The sequence below is a fragment of the Lingula anatina genome, chromosome 7 (genome assembly GCF_051362555.1).
Source record: "Lingula anatina isolate TDL-2025a chromosome 7, LinAna3.0, whole genome shotgun sequence".
Taxonomy (NCBI): Eukaryota; Metazoa; Brachiopoda; class Lingulata; order Lingulida; family Lingulidae; genus Lingula; species Lingula anatina.
In genome coordinates this window covers 11029012-11047567 of record NC_141773.1, presented here as the reverse complement: position 1 = coordinate 11047567, position 18556 = coordinate 11029012, and the positions used below count along the sequence as shown (strand labels likewise).

The 18556-nt window shown below is 37.5% G+C and overlaps 1 protein-coding gene and 1 long non-coding RNA gene across 6 annotated transcripts; one reads left to right on the top strand and one right to left on the bottom strand.

The window, feature by feature from the left end:
* Window positions 1-6905: 6905 nt before the first annotated feature.
* LOC147760733 (uncharacterized) lies at window positions 6906-9846 on the bottom strand. Of its 4 annotated transcripts, none has more exons than XR_015335419.1 (3): window positions 9569-9846; window positions 8060-8152; window positions 6906-7647 (listed from the first exon to the last, which is right to left on the bottom strand). It is a non-coding gene; the product is annotated as an uncharacterized LOC147760733 (long non-coding RNA). The 4 variants fall into 4 exon arrangements; XR_015335420.1 differs by lacking the exon at window positions 9569-9846 and adding an exon at window positions 8275-9458; XR_015335421.1 differs by lacking the exon at window positions 9569-9846 and adding an exon at window positions 8639-8657.
* Window positions 9847-11118: 1272 nt separating this feature from the next.
* LOC106172601 (liver carboxylesterase 1-like) lies at window positions 11119-17109 on the top strand. Of its 2 annotated transcripts, none has more exons than XM_087017124.1 (5): window positions 11119-11545; window positions 14450-14588; window positions 14800-14968; window positions 15501-16382; window positions 16652-17109. In XM_087017124.1, the coding sequence occupies exons 1-5, from the start codon at window positions 11249-11251 to the stop codon at window positions 16923-16925; spliced, it is 1761 nt and encodes a 586-aa protein (XP_086873250.1). In that variant the 5' UTR covers window positions 11119-11248; the 3' UTR covers window positions 16926-17109. The 2 variants fall into 2 exon arrangements, with proteins under 2 accessions (XP_086873250.1, XP_086873251.1); XM_087017125.1 differs by lacking the exon at window positions 11119-11545 and adding an exon at window positions 13431-13562.
* Window positions 17110-18556: the final 1447 nt, after the last annotated feature.

Sequence of the window (18556 nt, the reverse complement as noted above, 5' to 3'; positions counted from 1 at the left end):
ATAATTTTTATTCATTCATAAATATATTTATGTACAAAATATATCAGAAATTTTAGTATTCACTGAGCTCTTTAAAGTGAAACAAATAAAGATGAGAATATTGAATTTCAAACTATTATTTACTATATTAACTTAAAATATCTTTAAAGTCAACTCTATACTCAAGCGCTCTATACTCATGAAAGTAGCATCTGTGAGTAAAACCATTTTATTATATCAATAGAAGAACAAAAACAAAAATTTTACACATAAGCAGTAATAAATGAAGTCATAAGAATGATTAAGTTGCTACAGTTTTCCAGTTTTATGCAGTCTATGATGGCATTTTTTTCAACCGTGCAAATAGAAATAATTATATTCTTTTTTATCTGACTTGCTGATACAAGTCTGTGCCAGATACTATTCCACTTACAGGCCAGCAAGGTCTGAGAATCTAATGGGCCGAATGAAAGAAAAAATCCTAGAAGATGAAGTGGTTAATTCTTACAAATAGGATAAAAAACATGGGATTTTCAAAAGGTTATTATAGATCACGACAACACTTAGTAAGAACATTTATAAAATGTAACAGCTGAAAAAATTAACTGGTAAGTAGTTGTGACGTCACGAGATGTAATGGTCACAGATTAGGGAGGCTCGGACGTTAGAGTGTCTTTCTTTAGTTTGGCTGCTGCTTAGTGAAATTTGAGGTCTCGACATATCTTATAAAGTCTCCTAGCAGTGTCTGTACGCAGGTGGATGTAAGCAAAAGATGGCACAGTCTGCTATTACTAGTTTCCTAACGGGCACCAGGGAGAGGACTGGGATTGACATCCAAGATGGAGGAATATATGATGACGACGACCAGTCAAGCCCCGTACAGCCTCCTGGTAAAAGAGGTAGGCCAAATACGCCTGAAAATAGGACTGTGTCTTCTGATGCCTTTTCTAATGATCCCGACCCGAATCTTCTTAACTTTCTAAGCCAGTTTGAATCACGTATGAAAGACATGCTCACTGATTTCGAGAAACATTTGGATGAGAAAATGAAATCTGTCGATGTGAAAATTCGAGCGGCAATAAATGAGGCCATTACATCTAAAATAGCTCCCATCAAATCTGAGCTTGCCGAAATTAATGCGGAGCTGCAGGACGAACTTAGCTTGTTACGAGCAGAAAATCTGAAAATAAAAGAGGATCTAAATCAAGTAACACTTCTTGCTAATCAGAACTCTCAGTATTCGAGACGCTTACAGCTAAGATTTTCCGGGGTCCCCTTAAGTGAAATGGAGAAAAAAGAGCCTTTCAATGTGAAGCATTGCATCTCCAGCTTGGTGAAAACTTTATCTGACACACCGATTCATCCAAAACTTGTCAGCGATGATATAGAAACGGCGCATAGGCTACCTCAACATAAGAGGGCAGATCAAAGCCAAATTATAATTAGGCTGAAGTCTAAAGCTGTCCGTGATGACTTTATTGGAAATAGATTTCTGTTGAAAGGGACCGGGATCCGTGTCTATGAAGATTTAAGCCCAATGAATCGTGGTCTTTTAAGAAGACTGACGGATCACGGTTCGATCTCTAATTGTTGGTCAGACAGAGGGAAAATTCTTGGGAAAACCAAAAACGGAGTCATTCGTGTCTTCCAAGTAACTGACGACATTGACAATATTATCACCGACATGGAAAATGCCCCTGCCAAACCACCCGTAATTCGTAAACCACGCAAGCAAGTGGTGTGAGTAGCCGTCGTGCAGTCTTTTGTGTGCTTTCAATTTGCCACTGAACAACAGTCAACGTAGCTAGCTATACAACATCACTACTTAGTCAAGCTTGTGTGCTTCCATTTGTCACTAAAGAACAGCCAAGTTAGTCAGCTATATCACATCTTTTTAGCCAAGCATGTAAACATCTACACGACTGATCGGTTATCTTGTTACCACATGGAGAATGTAACTATGGAGTTGTCTCTCTATATAGCCAGTCAGAAAATACAAAATTTTAATCTGAGGTGTAACTGACCAAACATTTATTGGTGATTATCCTCGATGAGCTTTAGTTTGATTTTACGTAGGTTTTAGAGTCATGTCTCTATTAATCAATGGATAAATGCATATTTAAGCTGGTGTGTAACTAGAAAAATGTCAATTTAATTACACGATACCTGGCTCATAATGGATGAGACACCAAACGATTGTTAAGATGGATGACTTACTGTTATCAACTTCTGATGACCATTATCTGTTTTATGATGGACGAAATAGTAATCAATAACTGGTCCAGATGACATAAGTAAGCACATGCAAGCCTTGCACATCAATGACCTTACTAATGGAGATTGGTAGAAAACTTACAGCCGTATTTAATTCCGAAGCCATCCCAAACCTTGCCTTTTCTTTTCACCGTGCTATCTCAATCTACACTATACGACCTGTCAAGAGTATTATCTATTCTGTTTTGTTCTTTCCCATTTATATAACCATGTTCTTTAACTGTTTTATATGTTGTGAAGGGGAGCCGGAGGAGGGACTTGGCATGGGGATCAGGGGGGATGTATCGTGGGAGGTGTACCATCTAAATGGGGATTAGCTTGATGCAGTGGAGGGTGACGGTTGGTTGTTTCTGCTGTCTCAAAGGTATGGCTAAGAAAAGGGAAACACACCTTAAGTTCCCTTATTTAATTTATATGAAACCGTTAACCGCTCTCATCTTCCTCTTTATCATTGTAACTTTGTGCCTTTACTTGGTATATCCTATAAGTGTAACCCAAGATCATAAAGATCGGCCGGTTATTCCATTCTCCTTTGCGTGTGTCGCTGGCGGCAATCTGTCCTCACTACTGTTACTTTGTTGCATATCGCAATTATTCGCTAAATCATATTATGTGAAAACCTATATACTTATTGCGGCTGAACTACTTGCATTTTATTTAACTCTCTTCCAAACGACGTCGACATTTCAATATATAAGTCTGTCAGGATTCAAACTTCTTCTCGCCGGTGACGTACATCCCAACCCAGGGCCTAGGCATAAACCTGAAAATGACTTAAAAATACTCTTTTCGAATATACGTAGCCTTGGGGCCGAAAACGGGCTAAGGTTTGACGCTCTATCCATTCGCGCTAAACAATTGGAAATTAATATAATCGGTCTGTGTGAAGCGGGGAAAATTCCTGAGCATTATCTGACTAGTAAATATTACATCGATGGCTATCATAATCCTTTATACTCGGAAAAGGGACGTGGCTTTATAATTTATGTGGGAAATGACATGATATATAAAATAAGAGAGGACTTGTGTAACACGGAGTTGGATTGCCTTTGGATTGAATTACAGCTTAAATATAAAAAGCTTCTGTATGGTATTTTTTACAGATCTCCAAGCCAAACTGCAAATGAAAGAAACCAATTTATAAGTCAATTATCTGATTGTCTCTATAGAGCTAAATTATCCAGATCTGACGGAATAATCATCAACGGGGACTTTAACGCCCACTCACGGAACTGGTACCTGGGTGGAAGGGATGATGTTGCAGGTGAATTGCTACATGATCTGTTCTCAACCCATGGTCTGGACCAGCTAGTAAGAGAACCAACCAGAATACAAGGTGATTCATCCTCGTGCATTGACTTGACAGTTACTGATATCCCAGGGTTGGTTACAAATGTGTCAGTTGAGGCTCCCATTGGATCGACCGATCATAGCACTCTCGTGTCCTCATTTGATGTTTTTCTGCTTAAATATAAGCCATATAAGAAAATAATCTGGAAATATGATCAAGCTAATATTCATGGTCTAAACAATGATATTATAAGCTTTGATTGGGATACCTTTTTTCAATCTCAAAATAATATACACGAAATGACTAGAAATTTTACTGAAAGATTACTCCTTATCTTTAAAAAGCATATTCCGCAAAAAGTAAGAATTATTAAAAGGAATGATAAACCTTGGTTTTCTGATAGACTAAAACATGAAATAAATAAAAAAAAGAAACTTTATGCTAAAATGAAAACCAATCCTACTCCGGGCAATATACTCTGTTATGATACTCAGTCTGTGCTTGTTAAGGAACTTATAAGGGATACGAAGGAATCCTACTTTAACAGTTTAATTGAAAGCCTTGATGAAAAACCTGGCAATGGTCGTAAATTATTTTGGCCGACTATTAAAAACCTTATCGGTTCAAAATACACTACGTCAATTCCAACCCTTTTAAACCATTCGACTGGCCAAATTGCGATTACAGATTCAGAGAAGGCCAAAGTTTTCCTAGATTATTTTTCAGAAAGGTACCATTCCGATGTAGTGACTTCCACAGCATTAGTTAACTTCCCTGATAAAACAAATGCAATTTTGTCAGAAATTGTTTTTAATGACACTGAGATCAAAGTAATAATCGATGATATGGATGCATCTAAGGCAAGTGGTCCGGACTCGGTGACGATAAAAATGTTAAAACTAAGCAAAGATGTTGTTGTGAAACCCTTATGTATTTTATTTAATTATATTATTCAATCTAACACCTACCCTGACCTGTGGAAAATGGCGTTTATTTGCCCGATTTATAAGAAAGGTGACAGAAGTTGCATACATAACTATAGACCAGTGTCACTTTTGAGCGTCTTATCCAAACTTTTGGAAAAAATTATTTATAAAAGGATGATTAATCATGTCGTTAACAATAATTTATTGTTTGAAAAACAATCCGGGTTTCTTAAGGGTCATAGCACTGAACACCAATTACTGGCAATTCAAAATTTGATTAGATCTAACTTTAGAAAGGGCCGAGATGTAAGAGGAATATTTCTTGATATTTCAGCCGCTTTTGATAAAGTTCCGCATAGTTTATTACTAATCAAGCTGTCAGCCTATGGTATTAAAGGTAACCTACTCTCACTATTATCCTCTTATTTGAGCGATAGAAAAGTTAAAGTCCGTATCAACGGCACGTTATCTGAATCTTCCAACGAATCTTACATCAACACTAGTGTTCCACAAGGCAGCATTCTCGGTCCTCTTCTTTTTCTTCTATATATAAATGATTTAGCAGACAACCTTTCTTCAGATTGTTTTCTATATGCTGACGACACGTCTATTTTTCAATCTTCTATTCCTTCTAACAGCCAGTCGCACGATGCACTTCAATCCGACCTCTCAAAGCTCGAGGAATGGTCTAACAGATGGAAACTGGAGTTCAAACCTGATAAGAGTTGTGAGGTTATATTCTCTACTAAGGTTACAGCGAATAAATACAGAAATCTAATATTATGTGATTTAACGATACCCCGGAAATCATTCCACAAACATCTCGGATTCGTACTAGATTCAAAACTGTCTTGTGCCGAGCATATAAGTTATCTAACTACTAAGGCCCAAAAGGCCCTGAATCCTCTTAAGTCCCTGTCCCACAGGCTCAGATCTAGGCACTTGAATATACTATATAACGCTTACGTTCTGTCTCTGCTTGATTACTGCGACATCCTATATCACTCAGCAACTAAAAGGAATCTTTCCAAACTTTCTTCTATTCACTATCAAGCTGGTCTGCTTGTTTTAGGTGCTCTGCCCGGTTCGAACACAATCAAAGTGCTTAGAGAGCTGAACTGGGCTACTTTGGAAAACCGTAGAATAATGCATGCAAAAAAGGTTATGTTCACTATCCATCACAATATGGCTCCTACATATATTATTAAAGATTTCCGGTCTTTTAAAAATCTAATAACCCCGCAAACAAGAGAGTCCTCGTATAGAGATTACATTATCCCAGCCAAGTTTACATTTCAGGGTCCTGAATACTTACTCGTGTCTTCATGGAATAGTCTCAGTCTCGAACGAAAGTATACCCCAAATATCGCGTTATTCAAGCATTCTCTGAAATCCGAACTATTTTCTGGTTCGTTATCTACTACCACCCTAAAGTTAGAAAGAAAGAATGAAAAATATCTAAACCGTGCGCGTGTAGATCTATTGTTCAAATCCCAATTATATAACCACAACTGGGACTCGGTAAATTCTCCGAACTGCTCTTGTGGGAAACCTGAGACTATACGCCATTTTTTTCTTCCAGTGCCCACGGAGGCAGTTGAAGTATCGTGATTTTCATTTGTCTATTCAGAATGTCCTGGGCGCTAACAATACAAATTTTAGAACGCAGCTTGATAAGATTTCTTTGTTTCTACACGGCCACAAAACTTTAACAACTGGACAGAATGATAAAATATTCGATATTGTCTCGACGTTTTTAATTGATAATGCTTAATTGCTTTTATAAGTTCACCCTCCCGACCCTCCTTCTCTTGATCAACTAATATATCACTTCCCGCATATATCGCCCGTGCCTTTCCCTGTAGTGCCCTTCCCTGTTGCTCTCCTTTACAACAATAAGTACTATTTAGTGTTATCATAACTATAATCATTAACGTTTGGACCCTCCTGCCCTTGGGTCCCATAAACATATACATTGTGACAGTGCCTACGCTTTGTGTCTGGTTTTAAATTTCTTAAAGTATTTTTTCTCTCACTCGGTATAATTTTAATATTATAATGCATTTAATTAAAATTTTAGTCCAAGGTTGAGGCAATGCCATGACACGTCAGTTTACTGAATACTCGTTATAAATTTCTTTATCTTGGAAATTTCCCTTTTTTTCAGGATTATTTGACACGTACTAACACTGTTCATATTTGTCGGTAAACAAGTGCACAGTGCTATACATTAAGAATAATTTTTATTCATTCATAAATATATTTATGTACATAATATATCAGAAATTTTAGTATTCACTGAGCTCTTTAAAGTGAAACAAATAAAGATGAGAATATTGAATTTCAAACTATTATTTACTATATTAACTTAAAATATCTTTTAAGTCAACTCTATACTCAAGCACTCTGTACTCTATACTCATGAAAGTAGCATCTGTGAGTAAAACCATTTTATTATATCAATAGAAGAACAAAAACAAAAATTTTACACATAAGCAGTAATAAATGAAGTCATAAGAATGATTAAGTTGCTACAGTTTTCCAGTTTTATGCAGTCTATGATGGCATTTTTTTCAACCGTGCAAAAAGAAATAATTATATTCTTTTTTATCTTACTTGCTGATACCAGTCTGTGCCAGATACTATTCCACTTACAGGCCAGCAAGGTCTGAGAATCTAATGGGCCGAATGAAAAAAAAATCCTAGAAGATAAAGTGGTTAATTCTTACAAATAGGATGAAAAACATGGGATTTTCAAAAGGTTATTATAGATCAAGACAACACTTAGTAAGAACATTTATAAAATGTAACAGCTGAAAAAATTAACTGGTAAGTAAGCAGTAAGTGACTGCTTTAAAGAAATTTCACTGAAACAGAAATTTCACTGGCAATCAGGTAGACTGTTATACCATGGCACTCAACAATTTATATATAGGTTTTGAATTTTTTTCCACGTAACAGTAACATAAAATTTATGTCCACTTTTGCAATGTATAGAGTCAGTTAGGTGACTGAAAATATTTTAAAATGTCATAAAGGAGCACTATTAATTTAATGCAATCTCTGTTGGCCAGTCTTATCCAGTTTCTTCTCCAAAAAGGACAACTCAAGTGAGAATTTCTTCAGGGCCTTTTCTTCTGCCTTGCTAATGCCATGCCACTCAGAAAAGAGAGAAACCTGTAGGTTAGAAAAAAAAAACATAATAATAGCATTATGAACTACTAGTATCCATGTAGACATTATGGAATTATGCAGGTTATAACAAGTTTAATGTGTCTTGTTATGACTTGACTGAAATAATGTTCACCACATAAATGAACAATTTACAACTAAATTCATATAGAACATCAAGATTCATGATCACAAGCTAATAACCCCAAGAAATTGAAAGAAATTGTACTTATTACAAGAAATTATTTAAATCCGCCCTGGTCCCTACTCTTCTGACAGGACAAAAAGGGGATTTCAGAGAGGCTGGTTGCTAAAAGGAAAATGCCCAAGGTTGTTGTATTTTGAAAAAAAAATTAAAAAGGATCTTGTGTTAGTGAATGTTTAATGCATCTTAGGCATTATGACAAAAGTAACTTACCCCAGACACACTGACCTCCTTTTTTCATTGACATATTTTAATTTTTTCCAGCCTGACCATAATTCATATATTCAATGCAGCCTTCTCCCATATCTATAATAGAAAAAAAACTTGAGTAGTGTTAAGATATGCATGTCAAATTCATTATCAATTTTGAGAGAATTTCTGTTTCAACAGTACAAGATGAAATATTTAATTTCAAGTAATGAATAAACCTTAATAGAGTTCTATTCTTTTGTAACCACCAAGGCAAAGCTTCTTTCTTAAAATGAACTGAAACATCCAAGCTTGCCACCTAACATGCCAAAGTAGTGAAGTATAATTTAAGTAGAGAAGCAAGTACCCCTTAATTATAGAGGTGTCTTACACAATAAGGTGTGTCTTACACACCTCGACTCAAAGAGAGATGTGTAGTGAGATAACAGGTAAAGAAATTGGTGGAGCCTAGGTGAACTTAAAACCTTAAGACTTTAAATTAAGAAGCACCAGGATTCATGTGTGTTCTTTTTTCAAAGGTTTAATATGAATTAAAACATATATATGTAAAAAGAAGACTAAATAAGTTAAAAATAACTATACCAAAGACACTGTGAAGTCAAACTTCCTGTTAGACCGCCATGATGGAAAATGCTGGGTGGAGGCAAAATTTTCCAGTAAAAAAAACTGAGCACTTTACTTTAACAACAAAGTTACCACTCCAAAGCCACCCACCATGGTGAGAAGAAAAATGATGACCAACTGTCATGATAAGTCTTTTTAGATTTAGACATGAAAAAGGTAAAGGCCAAAATGGTACATTTACCCATAACACTAGAGTAAAAAATTGGTATTCTGAACAAATCGGGTTATTTTTTTTCAAGAAATATTGGAGCAGTATCCATGCAATATATACCACGCCACGACCAAGATGTTCAAGAATCTAAACACACCAAATTTTTTTATAATCTTGCATTTGAAAAGTACAAAAAGCGGTAAGGCTTTTGGCCGTAACAAGCGTAACACTTTTTGATCGGAACTCAAGAAAATTGTCAATTGTCGTATCCAAGCTAGACCACATGTAAAATCGCAAAAAAAAAACAATACTGCTCAAGCAAGTGTGTTGCACACATAACAATTAGTTAAATTTTATGACTGTCATGTGACACAAGTTTCAAAAAGTAGGAGGAAAATGTCTTTTGGAGTAATTTTTTTTTTCGAAATATTAACAAGATGGCGGCTTAAGCATCTGCTTGTTATTCGGCTACTGAAAGTGCACCTAAGTTTTATTCTTTGCTATTGCCACAAATAACTTAACAATTGCAACTGTATAAAGACCAAACTTTCTTCATCTGATACTATATTTATAGGCACTTGTTATGAGTGGGAAATATTTTTCGTGCAATATTTATTCTCCACACACCACCTCGCGAGATCAACGTGTAGCTGGACACTTACAAAGTGAGACCCTACGACATAAAAGTTGCAATTTATCTTCATATTTCGTGTAGTTATGCATTTAAAAGCACTTACCTGTTTTTTTGAAAACCTTGTCCAACGTAATATCATATAAATTCTGTATTTCTCTCATTTTTTAGAAACTTGGGACTCCGTTTCTGTTTCTGTCCTCAAAAATCAACAGACGAAGGCACAGATACTAACAAACGAGATTTAAACGAGAGTAGCAATTAAGCGTAACAGAGATAGGCATCCATTGTTCTCTGGGTTCTATTCATTCCGACCAATGAGAGACCGTAATACGGGCTCCGCCCCCACGCGTGTAATCTCCTTCTGTTATAACTCCTTGCTTTAATAGAAAAGAAAAGAGACATAGACGATCAGAATTATAACTTTGTTGTTGTGGAAGCTATACTGCTTTACAACTTAGTCGAGAAAGGCCGAATTCTCATACATGTTTGTTAATTTTTTTATTATTTGCAGAACTTGTTTTTTGATCCCTTTCCCCCCTGTCCGCCTTCGCAACTTGGAACTTGGAACCCTCGGGCATGCGCCGTCGGCAGGAAGCTCAACTTGGAACTTGGAACTTGGAACCTCTGAGCATGCGCAGTAGGCAGCGCGTCAGTCACATAATCTATGATTCAGAGTCACCTGAAGGTCGTGAGTTCGATCCTCACCCGGGTTAGATCCCTTTTGCGTCACGCTCGTATATGCCGTTTTATACTGTAGAAGGAGCGGCACTGTAATTATTATATGGAAACTTCACCCTCAGCCTTGTAGGCCAGAAGTTGTTTAGGACTTGCCTATGATTTTGTTATTTCACTAGGAATTAACGGTCTGACACGACAAAGCTGTGAATCTTTTTCAATATAGCTATACAGATAAATCCATTGTGGTTACTTGTGAACCCGTCATATCGATTTACAATTTGATAAAAAAAAATTGTAGCTGAATTGTGGTATCACAAGTATCCCATGCATATACCCTGTAACTAAGCAACAGTGCCACATATGGGCCCAATATAACGTGCGAAAGGCCTCAATATTAGAACGTTACGTAAACCTGCTTGCGACCATTTACTCAGCCCTACAAAACAGATGAATATTCTTTGGAATAGATAAGGTCTAAGATCACTAAAAATTCCATATAAAAACTACTGTAGCGAGATCTTGTCAAGTGTACAAATATTTTGAAAGGTAGTATTTCGTGACCTAATACCCACGGTCATTTAGCATAAAGTAGTGAAGATTTCGAACTTGACGTGATGTTATTGGGAAATATTTATAACAAAACACTACATAAATTCAATGTATCTGTGAGTCATAATTTGACGAGAATCTGACAGTTTACAGCAAGTGCTGCAAAAGATTTCACTGCTTATGTTTAGAGAATGTTTCATAATACATCATATATAATATCACTCTGCTGGGTTACTTAGCTAAAGCTCATTAAAATTATACTATTTTGGACAAAATGACAATTTTCTTTGGGAGATTTTCAGTCACAGTCATATAATCTTCTAACGGTACGTCGAATTGCGTTTGTTGAGCAATTTTCTCCACTGCGACAACCGGGCGTGGCTCGTGCACATTCTTGTTGCTAAATAGCCGTGACTGACTGTCGATGACGAGGCTTCTAGGAGGAGATGAGTAATCATGTCGCCACTGCGCGGTTTACCGTGTAATCTCTGACAGGTTAATCATTCACTTCCTAGGTTGAGTTGTTTGGCTGGCAGGTTTGAAGAAGCGTAACAGCATGGCGTCAACATTGGTTGGGACTGTCAAAGCACTCCTGACATTATCTGTCATGTCTGGCGTGGCGGCCCAACCTCAAGTTACCACGAAAAACGGTGTAATACAAGGATTTGGGACGACAGTAGAGGGACAGTCTGTGAATCTGTTCTTAGGGATTCCTTTTGCTGAACCACCTGTAGGAGCTCTGAGGTTTATGAAACCACAGCCGCCCTCTAACTGGACTGGGGTTAAGCAGACTACCGCTTTCGGTGCAGCGTGTATGCAGACTGCCACTGACCCAAGTCCTTATGGCGACCAGGTAGTAACAAAAGAGAGAGAGAGAGAGAGCATGTCTGCTGTTTTTTTTTTTTTTTTTTTTTTTTTTTTTTTTTTTTTTTTTTTTGGAAAGTTTTAGAACTTCCTTAAAATGTTAGTATGATATTTTACCTTAAAATTTCGGATGTTTTACCTTTTTGGTCATAAACCTACATCAGTGGATAGATTTATAGCGTCAGCTACATTGATGTTTTCATTTCACTCTTGTCAAAACAGAAGACTTGAATCACCCTTTTAACGATCAAAGTGCATGGTGTATAGGCCTGAATTATTTATGTACAAGTAAACAATGAATGCTAAGACCCGCCTTAAAGACAGCAAAGGAAATACAGGGTAAATTTTGTCAGCGTAGCCGGGTACCACTCCCTTTACGGTGACTGCTTCACATTATATCTATGTTTTTATTGGTAATATGTACTTATTAGTATTACATGATTGGTCGAAATCTCGTGTTCAAAGGAAGCCCCTGAATTAAACTGACCAGCCTTTTGGTAATTATCTTAGTTATACTACTTGAAACTATATGCTGGCATTTGGTTGGTTTTTGTGACAAAAAATTGACTTTGTATGCATCTTTAAGTTTGAGATCTGTCGCTCTATAACTGGATTAAAAAAGATTAAGTCGCGCCAGAAGTATGATCTTATTTAATGAAAATGAAGACGTTCTAGTTACGTTTGTACAGGAAATAGTCTACTTTTATTCAAAGCTAAACTGCGCTATTATTGACAGTGTAAATAAATATTTTGCCATCTTTTCATGTGACAAATGTGTTGGCAGGAAGCCAAAAGGGGAATTCTACTAATAATCGACACTGCGCTTTTATGACATTATTTTTGCTCCCACTGTTGGAAGGAATTGTAGTATCAAAGAATTTAGACAATGAATGTAGATATCGATTGATATCAGAAAACATTCATGCCGGTGCTACAGGAATAGTGGTCCTAGGATTGGAAGTCCGGGGTCCCATATTATAAGTACAGGTTAGGGTTAGTTGGGGTATTGGGGTTAGAATATGGGACGAATGTCACCTGATTACAAAAGTAATGGGAAAGGGACTACGGTTCCTAGCGAACTTCCATTCTCGTCACAACGGACATTATGATAATAAGGTGAAGTGTCCGTATAACGCATTACGCAAGATCATCAATAACGAGATAAAGGCACATTTAAAGTGAGCGTGGTGACGCCGATAGCACACATACTGATCTTAAAGACATATAAAACGTGTTAGACTTTATAGAAGGGCGGATCAGGTGACCCCCTCTCAGGGATTTCTCACAAGAATGCAGGCTGCTTATCTTCATCATCATTCTCTTGAAAATCATTCAAAAGCTGTATTTGTAGTTCCAATTTTTGTCGCCCATATAAAAATGTAAAAAAAAAATACTGTTTTCTTAGATAAAGTATTTTTCTTTTCATAAATAACTATAATGATTTGAGGTCTCCACAGTGCACCAGTTAGAAAGATTCACTACACATGGACAGATGCTGCCTCAAAGTAATAAAAATATTTAATTTTTTCAAAGCTAGGTGTGTATTGACTGAACTAAGCAATACCACGATGCAACTAAATCACAAAGTGATAAAAGCGCCAGCGAGTAGAACATTCGCCAACCCTTAATTCAAGTTAGTTCAAAACCTTGGGCAAATGTATGAATAAGACCTATATTTGCATTGTTAAGCAAATTTAAACAACTATTAGAGCACTTGATCGTGTGTCTATTCTTGTGAAATAAGGTAATAGTAGGCTGAGGCTGCGGGGTTCTCTTCCGCGTCTTAATCAGGGCTGATGCGACAAAACCGGTTTAACGTTATGCAGCTAATGAGGACAAGTTTACCTTAGCATGGTAAACACGAGAAGTATGAAACGTCTTCTATGGCCCTAGTTCATTTTTGTGAGGAGGTTGGGTTTGTTTGGCATAGAGCAGGGAGTGACTTATCCTCTACCAGTGCCAAAGATTGGACGTCACTAGATATTCACAGATACACAGCGTCTCTGGTTAATTCTGTGCACTTTTCTGTGACCGGTGTAACGAAACTGAGGTTCCGTGTGACAGAAAGTCTGCCCTCCTTATAGTTATAATGCTTAGGGTTAGTTTGACCAGGGAATTATATCGGTATAATTCCCTGGTTTGACCTAAGTGGGTCAAATTCTGCGGCGAGGCTCACCTGTACAAATGAATGGGAAGCGGGCTCTCTGTTATGGGGGACTTTCTGGTACATGACACCGGTGATAATTTGTACATGATTTATGTTATCCCTCAGCTGAACTTAAGTAGAGAGCAGAAATAATTTGAGACTTCAATCCAAAGTGATATTATTTTAGCCGATTAATCCTGGTCTGCCTCTGCTAGCCTTTTCTCCGGGTGGTGTCCAAAATATAAGTTTGAAAATTGGCCGGCGAAGTTAATGCGATGATACGTCATTTGTTGAACGTACCCGCAGTTTTAACATCAGATACTTTTTGTCCTAAAATTGCCAAATCGCACATGGGAGGGGAGGGGGAGTATGACAGAGGCATTTGCTTATGTACATAAGCACTTTAACTAATTCACGCGGTGTCTTTGTTTGTAGTCCGTTAGCCAACTTTGGTTAAATTTGCGCGTTCCTGGACAATACGTCTACTGCAAACTATGTCTGATTTAATTAAGGGAGTGGATCCTTCGGAATCTTGATAGAATTACCGGTATACAGGAAAATGCCACGCAATCACAACGTTTGTGAGCGTATGTCTGATTGAGGGATAGTGTTAACTAATGATGATGATGATGATGATGATGATGACTCTTTTTCGTCAAAAAGTTTAATTAGTTAACCATTTTAAACGTGCCATGAATAGACAGCACCGTTAACTATTCATTCATTAATTCCTTTCTTTAACTCCAGCCGTCTGAAGACTGTCTAACCCTGAATGTGTTCGTCCCCGGGGCTGTGAGCAGCACCAACAGGAAGGCGGTAATGGTCTGGATATATGGCGGGGCCTACACCACAGGAGGCACCAGTCTTTACATCTTTAATGAATTTGGTACGTCATGTTATGAGATATTTTGATTACGTCACTCTTATTATAGCTTACGGAAAATGTTGTGCACCTTTTTTTGTAAGTTAAAAACAATGAGCGACGTGAAACAGAATTACACTAATAGAACACTTAAATTAGTATAGCTTTCGGACTGCATGTGTAACAGAAACGTTAAATTGTATTAAACATTCCAAAATATTACCCATGTCATTAGCGGCACAGAATGACGTCATCGTGGTATCAGTCAACTACCGCGTGGGTCCATTTGGATTCTTGACCACTGGTAACGTCGACGCTCCTGGCAACGCTGGACTCTGGGATCAAATAGAGGGACTCAAATGGGTGCAAGACAACATAAGAAATTTTGGCGGTGACCCTAATAAGTAAGTGCTTAACTCACTGGCTTAATCACTGTCAGATAGGTGAGACACGCATTGAGCTAATGTAAATCAATGGTCATCGTCGCATAGTGGATACGTTCTTCGAAACAGTTGAAGTATATATATATTGATGCATCTTTGAAGATCTACATTATAGTTGTAAAAAGTCTTATGACTTTTTGTTCATAATCCCCGAAAAAGGCCCAGGGACCGAAAGCTCGGATTGTATTTTACAACTATAATGTAGATCTTCAAAGATGCATCAATATATATACTTCTATTTTCCTTAAGATCTATACGGTGAATAAACATGAATCCTCATCGAAACAGTCGGAAATTATCCCAGATAAGAAAGAGTACAAAAGAGTAAGAAAGAGCAAACTGTAGTCAATGGGCCGTTTAGTACACTGCAATATTATGTATCTTTACGTGAAATATGAGTCAGTTTTTATAAGTGACATTATAAAAAAATCGATCGAAATTTTATGACTAAATTGAGTCGACTTATTGTGTGTATCCAAATGATCATTTCCAGTGTGACTATTTTCGGGGAATCGGCAGGTGGCGGTAGCGTTTCACAACTCGCAATGACGGTAGCCTCCAGGGGTCTTTTCCAACGCTTTATATCCATGAGTGGCACCGCTCTAAGCGATTGGGCCTGGGTGAAGGACGGACCTGACGTCGCTACAAAGATTGGACAGCATCTTGGATGTAACGCTGCAGCATCGTTGGTGGACTGTCTTCGTGCAGCCAACGCAACCGCCCTGCTTAGAGCGTCAGATCAGTCATTGTTTCCAGGGCGGTTGGCATCTCTTTTTGCCCCTGTTGTCGATGGCGACATGTTTCCTCGTAGTGTGGAGGAAATGCTGCAGGATCCCAGCTCAACTGCGTTGACACATTTTCTGTCCCTAGACTACATGGGTGGATTCACGGACTCTGATGGCGGAGTTAACCTCCCTTTCAGCCCTATCAACATCACTCTAGGTGTGCCTCCAACTTACATGAGGGATTCTTTCATTCCTTATTTTGCTGCCCAGACTTCCGCCTACCACAGAGATGAAATAGCAGAGAAACTAAGAGAAGTTTATTACGATGCTAATGCAAACATGGCAGAAACTGGACGCTTAATGGTCAACCTGTATACTGATACCATGTTTTCTGTGCCAACAGTTGGATTCCTCAGAAGTCATCTTATGGCGTCAGGTGGCTCCACCTATCTATACTACTTCACCAAGGAGCCGTCATTCCCGCATCTCCTGCCCGTGCCAGCCTGGTTTAAGGGGGTTAACCACGGAGACGAGCTCGCCTTCATGTTAGGACCTGCTAGTGCTTCTCTATTGAACGTCACCTTCACCGAATTAGAAAAGAACGTTTCCAGAGCTTTTATGACCTACTATGCAAACTTTGCAAAAACTGGGTAAGTTTGAATACGTAAACTTTGACGACATTTAGATATGTGTACAGATTTGGTACTAATGTGTATTACTGCTGTACATCTTTCAACACTTCTTGGAAGGAGGACATTTGGAAATCAGCACAATGTGTCAAGATTTAATGTCTGAATCGTATTAATATTTTGTATAAGAATAAGTAAAATAAGCAATTCTAGTCCGGAAAAAAATGATCATATACATGTAATTACAGTGCCATTTTACATTATGCTTTTTAATATTTGTAACATTCCAGAAACCCTAACACTCCTGATACTGTACCAAGTCCATGGCCACAGTATTCATATACGAGGGAAGAGTATCTAGACATCGGTGACGTCATCGTCAATAAAACTGACGTCATACCACGGCGTATTAACCTGTGGTTAGACACCATCCCTGCGATACTCGCCAGGTCCACCACTTCCGCTCCGTCCACGACGCCGGTGGCTAGTAAGGGGGTACAAGTCCAGTCCAGCGCCGTGCTTGCCATACTTGTCATGTTTCATGTCTTGAAGTTGTTTTATTGATGCGTCACTTTTTTATCATTACCGTTACTCAACTACTTTGTTTAAAGAACAGTGTTAAAGAAAATATCTCCTGACCAAAGAAAGAGAGAGAGGTACAGAGACATCCGTGTATTTAAAAAGGGAATGTTTTCCTCAAACGTTTTGGTTCTGGAAAATCGCGGCGTTAATAAATGTTTAGATTGGACTTTTTCGGTGTTACTGCTTTCTTGTATTATCATAAATGGTACCTGAAAGCTTTGCACGTAATTATAACTAAGATGAAACTTTTCTGTCAAGCATCATCTTTGAGGCAGTCTTTGAAGAACCCAGAACATGGATGTAACGAAACGATTTAACGAGTATTGCCAAAATTAACCAAACTGATTATTTCAAAACACACTAGGAATTTGTTTAAAATTTAAATAAATAAATAAAATTTAGGAATTAAAATTTTAGAGGTTTGATTTTAGATTAACGATTATAGATGCTTGTAAACTCTTATAAACTAATTTATTGTATCGATGGCGAAAATCAAAGTGTTCAATCAAAGTGTTTTCTGTAAATGCTAACTGAGTAAAGGCACCTCTCAGATTTTTCAACGCAACACAGACGTCCCTTTGTATATAGAATCTATGACTATGTATCAAGTTTAGTGTAAAGCTTCTGTAACTGGATACATATACTAGAATTTATCTTCACTTGGCCGTGTAGTTTTTTAAGGCCGCCTTTCCTACACGTGCATGAGGAATACTTGTCGTGCATGGTTTTTATGGTTTAGCTGCTAGGAATACAACAATGTTTTCATTGTCAGTACGTGGTTGTTTTTGAAAATGTTCACACGTCAGCGTTATTTCTTGTTTTTTTATATCAACGTATCAAGCAAAGCTACATATCTTTTCCAAATTATACCTTTAAAATGTTCAAACCCCATGAATTAAAGTACCTGACGACTATTGAGCCTTTTGAATTGTGCATGCAGGAAGACATGGCCAGGCATGAATGACCATTCATTTAGAACTATATCATTAATTTAAAATTGAAATTGAATAAAGCATCGAATCCAAGTGCAGAGATGGGACCAGCATTGATTCGTGAGTAGGAAAATTTTTTCCGATGAAAATCCGTTTTGCGGGTAAACCCGGTTTGAACAACTGTGAATTTATCAACGCTTGCATTTATCATAAAAACAATCGAGTGTTTCATATTTGAAGTATTTGCAGTTATGAAACTATATGGCGTTTAAAAAAACGATAATGAAGATACAGCAGACGAAAAATAGGGGAATTTTATATCAACGTACTCCAGAAGTAGCCATGACTCATTATTTGATGAGAGAGTGACTTGAAAGGTTATATTGCTTCATTCATTTCTGAGTCATGCGAAGCAGTCTACCATTCCACAGAATTTTTCTTGTCTGGATTTGGTAGCGACCAAAACGTCAATTAATTTACTAAAGTTCTTAGGATTTTTGTTCAGATGGACCTAAATATTCATTTCAAGCAGTCGCCCGAGCATGACCGTCTCTTGGATATACATGAATATAGGAATCATAGAAGAAACTTTGCTATTTACTGATTTATAAATATTTTGTATACAGTCAACAGCGACCCAGAAGAAGTGGACTCTGTGAATACACATGGCTGAGGGACCGA

Excerpts from the sequence above, each read along its gene's own strand:
- LOC106172601 (XM_087017124.1), top strand. The coding sequence starts at position 11,249 with ATGGCGTCAACATTGGTTGGGACTGTCAAAGCACTCCTGACATTATCT. Across the intron at positions 11,546-14,449 it reads CAAGTCCTTATGGCGACCAG|CCGTCTGAAGACTGTCTAAC; the intron begins GTAGTAACAAAA and ends CTTTAACTCCAG. Across the intron at positions 14,969-15,500 it reads TTTGGCGGTGACCCTAATAA|TGTGACTATTTTCGGGGAAT; the intron begins GTAAGTGCTTAA and ends GATCATTTCCAG.